The 7613-nt window shown below is 33.9% G+C and overlaps 1 protein-coding gene across 1 annotated transcript; it reads left to right on the top strand.

The window, feature by feature from the left end:
- The first annotated feature begins 279 nt into the window (after window positions 1–279).
- On the top strand, window positions 280–7361 carry LOC114412473 (probable prolyl 4-hydroxylase 9). The gene is made up of 8 exons (XM_028376385.1): window positions 280–622; window positions 725–844; window positions 1442–1599; window positions 2168–2270; window positions 3333–3428; window positions 4956–5021; window positions 5102–5221; window positions 6882–7361. The coding sequence occupies exons 1-8, from the start codon at window positions 491–493 to the stop codon at window positions 6966–6968; spliced, it is 882 nt and encodes a 293-aa protein (XP_028232186.1). The 5' UTR covers window positions 280–490; the 3' UTR covers window positions 6969–7361.
- The last annotated feature ends 252 nt before the right edge of the window (window positions 7362–7613 follow it).

The following is a 7613-nucleotide window of genomic DNA, read 5'->3' as shown; positions in this document are numbered from 1 at the left end:
CATTTGTCGGAAGTTCTGAATGCAAGTATCCAACGAGTAAACGCACTACAGCCTCCTATAGACTGGAAACAGTTTTCAATTTTCACCCAAGAATGCTGTCCGATTTGGCTCCTCCAGCCACTGTCCCACTTTAAATGTTTTGTAAATTACAAAAGCAGTAACTTTTAATAGAATTAAATAAAATAATTTACTCCATTAACTAGTCTTAAATTATCCAAATTAATTCCGAATCCAATGGATTAGTGCTACATTTAACTAGTCTTAAAAACGATGACCGGATCAGAATTTTTTCTTCTATTGACCGGGGGAAACCTGGACTTAAAACGGAGATCCACTGCAAATCGATCAAAACAGAAACATAAAGTGAGAGAACACCAAATCAAACGCAACTCGAGATATTAATAAGCTTCTTCTTCGTCAGTTATTACCATTCGTGGAAGAGAAAAAGAAAAAAGTAACTAAAAAAATAAACTGTAATAAAGAGTCCAAAATGAAAGCCAAAACGGTGAAAGGAAATTGGAGCTTGAGGACGAACAAGCTCAGCTTCCCTTACGTCTTCCTCGTCTGCATCTTCTTCTTCCTCGCTGGATTCTTCGGTTTCACTCTCTTCTCTCACTCTCAGGTCTTTCTTCTAAGTTTTAATTACTTCGCTGTTTCAGATTTTCTTGTTTTTTGTTTTTTGCTGGAAAATATTGATATAATATCGATCGCTGAGAATTCGCAGGGCGATGGAGATGGCTTGAGGCCGAGGCAGAGGCTGCTTGAACCGGGGAACGAGGCGGAGTACAATTTGATGCCTGTTAGAGATCTTGGCGATGATTCCATTACATCGATTCCTTTTCAGGTGTGTATTTTGTTTCTTCAAGTGCTCTTGAATCTTCAGCTGAAAAGTTGCCGTGAACGATTCTAGCTTCAGCTGAAATCGTGACTTCAGTGGTTGCGATTATAGCCTTTTTAAAATAAAAAAAATTAGTTACTTGCCTGTTTAGATTTATGTTTCCAAATAGTGCAGTATTTCGCGGATTTAGGGTAATTTTGGTTGATATTTAGTAATGGCTGCGTATTTGAAATTAAAGTTTCATTACAGCTCAGATTATAGCCGTTGTATGTGGTTGATTGCTGATTCCTTTCCTGTTATGTTTCAAATATTGTAAGATTTTAAATTTAGTTTGTAGAATTGGTGTTTCAGATGAGTTTATGCTAACTTTGGTTTAATAGGCATCGATTTGAAGGATTGGAGATCTAGAATCTGTTATTTGACTAAAGACCAGTGTTATGCTTATGCATACGGTTCTAATGGAGGATTAACTTAAAAAATCAATTTTGGTTGTTGATAAAAACGGAAGAGATATATTATTAGTTTTGGTCATATACATTAGGAATTAATTCCTGTTCGTTGAATCTCATATAAAAATATTTTGTGGTTGTGTTGCTTAATTAGGTTTTGAGCTGGAGACCTCGAGCACTATATTTTCCTAATTTTGCAACTGCAGAACAATGTGAAAACATTATTGATGTGGCAAAGGATGGCCTCAAACCATCAACCTTGGCGTTACGCCAGGGAGAAACAGAGGAGAATACCAAGGGAATTAGAACAAGGTATTGTGTGTGTGTGTGTGTCTGTAAAATACTTAACTCTTTGGCCTCACTGTGAACTTGACAAATTAGAATAGCTAACTTTATTTCTTTAGTACAAACTAGGCAAAGGTATGAGTTTCTCAAGTCAGAAGTCTCTAGAAAGAATTTGTTATTAGAATGACTAAGCTGGCAAGCTTGTGTAAAATGTAAAGAATCACTGAAGGCTGGCCAAGTGGAAAGATTATTGGCTTGTCCAAAATTTATGATATATTCTGATCAGGATTATGAATCTGACTGAGAATATCAGTATCTTAGAAATTAAGGGGAAATTAATTGGATTCCCTAATACTGGGTCTCCTATTCCTTGGCTCTATATAGACCATTAACTTTTTGATCAAGACATTAACACGAGATATTTTATATGCTTTTGTATAATGCAAGTGTAACCTTAGACACTAGACAAATGATTTTGACCCATGAAAAAATATATAATTTTTGTTATAGGACCTTGTGCTAAATCCTAGATGGACTTATGTCACATTGTTCCTTAATTTAATCATAATGTTGTATTTTCTTTTTATTTAAACAGCTCTGGCGTGTTTGTTAGTGCTTCTGAGGATAAAACAGGGACTTTAGCTGTCATTGAGGAGAAAATTGCTAGAGCAACAATGATTCCCAGAAGTCATGGAGAGGTAACATCCCTATTGAGCAGAAAAGGCATTTTGGAAGGTCTTATCAATCTGATTTACTGAAAATATATTTCTCTTGTTTTATTGTTTTATTAATTGATTGTTTGGATTTGTATCTATGCTAAAAAGCTGTTAAAATACTGTTTTTCTTTATGTAGCAAAACTGGCATCATATCCTCTACTTTTGTATTGTAAATGTACTTACTCTAGGGGAAGCAAAAAGGTTTTGTGCACAAGGAAAAAGGTTCTTTAATAGGTGCAGGCTAGTACATATGCATAACCTTAAATATCAATTCCCATGACTGGGAATATCCTTCTATTAGTGGAAATGGTGCATTTTTTTATTAATGCGATAAAATTTACCCCATTAGTGAGGGTGGGATAATTGACATGTGAGAATCACTGTAGATTTATAACATTTGGAATGATAAATTTGTTCCTCATGGTTGGTGAGAAATTTCAGTGCATATGACATTTAATGCCAATGTTGTTTGTCTAGGTTGTCACATTTTACGTATACAAGTCTTGAGTGGTTTGCTTCACTTGTCAACCCTTTGCCACTAACGTGGCATGTGCTGTCGTTACTCTTGTGTGATCTAGATGAGTAATAGTCCGCTTGTTATCAGTGAATCTGCACTAAGTTTTGTAGTTGTCTTCCATATCTTCCGAATCAAAACTACCAATTACATGTCTATGGCAGGAATAGAGTCACTGATGAAGAGAAGATAATATTGCCTTCTGTGATTTTTTAAATTTCTAATCTTTATTTTTTCTTTGGAGAAGTGCAATATAAACTTCTCTCTAGGCTAAAAGTATTTTTTTAGGGCAATTGTCTTCATCGTTGATTAACCATAATCATATATTTTTAAACAGAAGAAAGGGGAAAACGATTCTAATAACATTTTAGAGCAATATTTTTGTAGGCTTAAACAATTGAATGTAATATGTTCCCTTTCTGAGCTTTATGTTATCTGCAACTAAGGTGCTTCATGATTTTGTTGAATTTGTAAACCTCTCTCATTTTCAGGGTGATTTTAAATTGTCTGAGGAATCACCATGTTTCAGGCATTTAATATCCTACGCTATGAGGTTGATCAAAGATATAATTCTCATTATGATGCGTTCAATCCTGCTGAATATGGTCCACAAAAGAGCCAAAGGGTACGTCTGAACTAAAACTCATACATTTCTGATTTGCCAGTCATTTATTTTAGTGATAAAAATTTGTGTTAGTTGTGAGGAAGATGTAGTGGTCATGTCTATTGTCTAACATGGCTTACCATTTTGCAAGATTGATATTCATCTAATGGCTACTTGGTGGGGGTTTGGATGAAATAGAGTAGATGCTTTTATTTAGTGAAGGGGAGGTTTTTTTCTCTTCTTTAAATTAATACTTAAAAGATTCTGTTGTATGATCTAATATGTATCATCATACTGTAGGATTCCGTAGAGGAAAGAGCAAAATGGTGTTATTATGTGGGCCTGGGTTCAATTAAAGTTTAAGCTGATCTAGTTAAAACTACGATGTACTGATTGATGTGCTAGCTTTTGAATGGTGAAGGAACGTTTTCAATCTCAAGATTAGAAACCAATGAAGCTTTTAACGTGGGTCCTTGAAATGTGGCATAGTATGCAGTTTATCAATGCTGTAATTCGTTTTGAGTTGCTTGTACTCGCCTCAATATGATATAATAATATTGTTCTTAGTAGATTGCTTTTTCTACTTTTTAGCTCTTGAACTAGTGCAATCTGTTTCTTTTAGAATAAATGTTCATTTTGTTTCTCTAAATATACAAGTGTTTGCAGGTTGGTCCCCAATTATTATGTCATAGTTGTCCTTAAATGTCAATTTATGCCATGAAATTGCTCTTCAAACGGCCATCAAATTGACACTTACAATGAAATTAATGGCATTAATTCTCACCAAATAACCTTTCTTTTGGTGCAACTGTGACAAAGGTTTGAACCTAATGGCCTCATACAAACTATTCAAACCTCTCACCACTAGCTCAATCCCAATGGTTTACTAAGACTATGTTCGGCAAGACATTTCAGCAAGTTTCTAGTTTTTTTACTAGTTGAAAAACTTGTTTGACTATTTGGTAAACAAGTTTTTTTTAGTAGTTTCTTAGTAGCTTTTACCATTTTTTGAAACGCTACTTGAAGTTGTGTTTTTTAAAACGTTAGCTTCTAGCTTTTATATTTTCTTCCATTTTTGTCCCAATATATTTATCCAATTTCCTAGTTATTTATTTTAAATAAATCATGATTTTATTATTTTTCTGTCCTTTTACATTTTTCAGCTACTTCAACCATTAGTTTTACCGAACACTTATAATTTAATAAGTTAATTCGTCAGCTTCCAACTTTCAGCTATCGTCTAGCTTTCTAGCTTTAAGCTAGCTTTTAGCTAGTTTTGCCAAACATAATCTAAATGATCAATTGTTACCCAGAAATATCAAATTACCAATCTGATGTTAACAAATAGATATGTGAAACTTTTTGAGAACCAAAGTACATTTCTAGTCTTATAAAACGTTTGGTTTTACTGGATTATTCTACAAAACCAACTTTTCAACCAAAGCACTTTCAATAGCATTTTGATCATAAGCAGTTTTACCACAGAATAACTTGCGCCAAACATTTAATGAGATAATTTCTTAACTTCAGTTTTGGTTAACCATGCAGATGGCGTCATTTTTGCTATATTTAACTGATGTTGAGGAAGGTGGGGAAACTATGTTTCCATTTGAGGTAAAACCAAGTTTGTCATTATATACTGTTTCACATACTTATTTTTTTTCCATGGTAGTTAGCGCATTATTATTCTGCAGAATGGCTTGAACATGGATGGTAACTATGGGTATGAGGACTGCATTGGTTTAAAAGTAAAGCCACGCCAAGGGGATGGTCTTCTATTTTATTCATTGCTCACTAATGGTACAATTGATCCGGTTAGTATTGTTCATTTGTTCTCGTGATTTTTAACTTGTCATGTTGTCGTGTGGGTAAGACTAGATTAACAACCCCAAAGGACAAAATGTAAGACTGCGAAATCTCGCCCCTCAATGAGGATATGGATTCAAAACTCAAAACGTGTTTCTGAGTGGTTCACCAAGCAAAGATGAATGAGTCCTGTTACACAGAACATCTCAAATATTGAAATGCGTGGTTGACATTTTTTTCGATCTTTTTACTACTCAGTTTTCCCATATATACCATATATGGAAGGGAAAATATTTCAACTAACCAAATTCCTAATTGGATTTTTAAATGTGCTTCCTTCTCTTAAATAATTTTTGGTTTCATTTATAAGTAGACCCTGATATGTCAAATTAATTTGTAGATATGAAGAAATGAAGAAAAAGACAGGAAATTAATAAATCAACTAATATATAAGCTATAAACTTTGGGTCAGCAAAAAATGTTCTATTTGGTGGGGTAACAATTGTTGTGTTAACATGTGAACTAAATTTTTAACTAGCTTCTTTGGCAGGCTTGCATTTACATCATACAACAAACGTAATCAATTCTATTCTATTACTATTATTCTCTTAAAACACACCTTTCTTTGAAGCTACTTGATGGAATGTTTTCTGTTGAATTTATAGAACATACTTTGTGTCGAAGCTATAAAACAGCAGGTTTCACAGTTTTACCTAAGATCATCCAACAGTCATCATGGTTAAAAATAACCTCCACTAGACCATAGGGGTATTATAGAATTTCCACCAAAAATTAAATATCATCGTTCAAAATCAGGGTACATGAAAAGATGGTTTCACCCTATGTGCTGTATGTCAAAATTTATAGCTTGTTTATGTTGATATAAACAATTAGACAATGTGTACCTTGCCAGCAAGATGGAAAAACTGAGAAATCAGAACTAAAGAGAAGGAGAGACAAAGTTAGGAGGAAAATGTTGTATAGAACATTACATGCTATTTAACACTTAGGATGAGAGAGAGAAGTTTAAGTAGTATAATAAGTTACATGATGTGATAGGAAGAGAAGTAAAGAGTGTTAACGAAATATTTGCAAAACAGAGATGTTCATATATTACTTTGCAAGTTGTGAAATGAGAATTAATGAGAAAATTTTCTTCAACTTATTCACCATGAATTACATATTGGTTTATATTTTTTTTATAGAAAAATATTAATTTGTTAGTTTTGTTAGAAATGTCAATGGCGGCATTGAAACCCGCAACCTCTCTCCCTCCTCCCTTCTCCCTTCTCCCTTTACCCTTTCCTAACCACCGGACCAATCTTATGTTTCGTACATATGGGTTTATATACATGCAATAAATCAAGGGTGGGAGTAGCTGTAGGCATTGATCTACCAACTAACAACTGGCCTAATTTCTAGCGAAAGTTATATATCAACTGATAACTGAGCATGACTTCATCATTAGCTAAGCCAACTACTCTAGTTAAGTGGGCTAAACGTTAAGCTCAGCTGTTAACCTAAGTGACTGTCTGACAACACAAAGGTATTTTAGACGAACTGTGCCGAAACCATTTTATTTTGTGTCTATTCTTTACTTGGGTGATAGACTTGTGTTAGTGCAAACCGAATTCTGGTTGTTTGACTTGTCTTGTGCATCTTTGGCAGACATCACTCCATGGGAGCTGCCCCGTGATAAAAGGGGAGAAGTGGGTGGCTACAAAGTGGATAAGAGATCAAGAACAGGATGATTAGATGATTGGCACCTGCAATCGAGATTCGAATTCCGACATCCATCGTAGCAATTCTGTCTCATAAGCAAGGTCGTCATCTTCCATACAGTTTATTTTTATATGGTCAGATGAATAATCAAGGGCTAAATTCAATTAGATGCTGAAATTATGTAACACTAGTACAAAATTTGATAGCATGAACGCACTACTAGCTGACCATTAAATTGAGACCCACATTAGTCATTACCCTTCACTTTTGCATTACTCTCTTGATCTCTCATTTAAGAGCGTTCTTGTCTACTGTCTTAGGATAGTGTTTTCTTTTTTAAAACAGTTATTTGATACTATCTCCTTGATACGCACCATGGGTCAAGTAGTTGATTAATATTAATTAGATGTTAATTTAATTAGTTAACTTAATTGGTTAAGCATAATATGTGAGATGTTGTAACTCTTTAGTACTATTTCCAATTTCTATGAATAATAAAAAAATAATCACTATGATAATAAGTGCTCTTGCGAGAGTTTCTATGATAATAAGTGCTATTGCAAGAATTTCTGCTGAGTTTCTGAGGTTAATTTTTTTTTATATAATAATTAGATGGGAGAACCTAATTGAAACAAAAATAGAACCTTAAGGACTTAATTAAAAATTTGGTAAAATTAT

This window comes from Glycine soja, chromosome 5 (assembly GCF_004193775.1).
Source record: "Glycine soja cultivar W05 chromosome 5, ASM419377v2, whole genome shotgun sequence".
NCBI lineage: Eukaryota > Viridiplantae > Streptophyta > Magnoliopsida > Fabales > Fabaceae > Glycine > Glycine soja.
The sequence above is the reverse complement of the archived record's forward strand: the minus strand, read 5'-3'. Positions and strand labels throughout refer to the sequence as shown.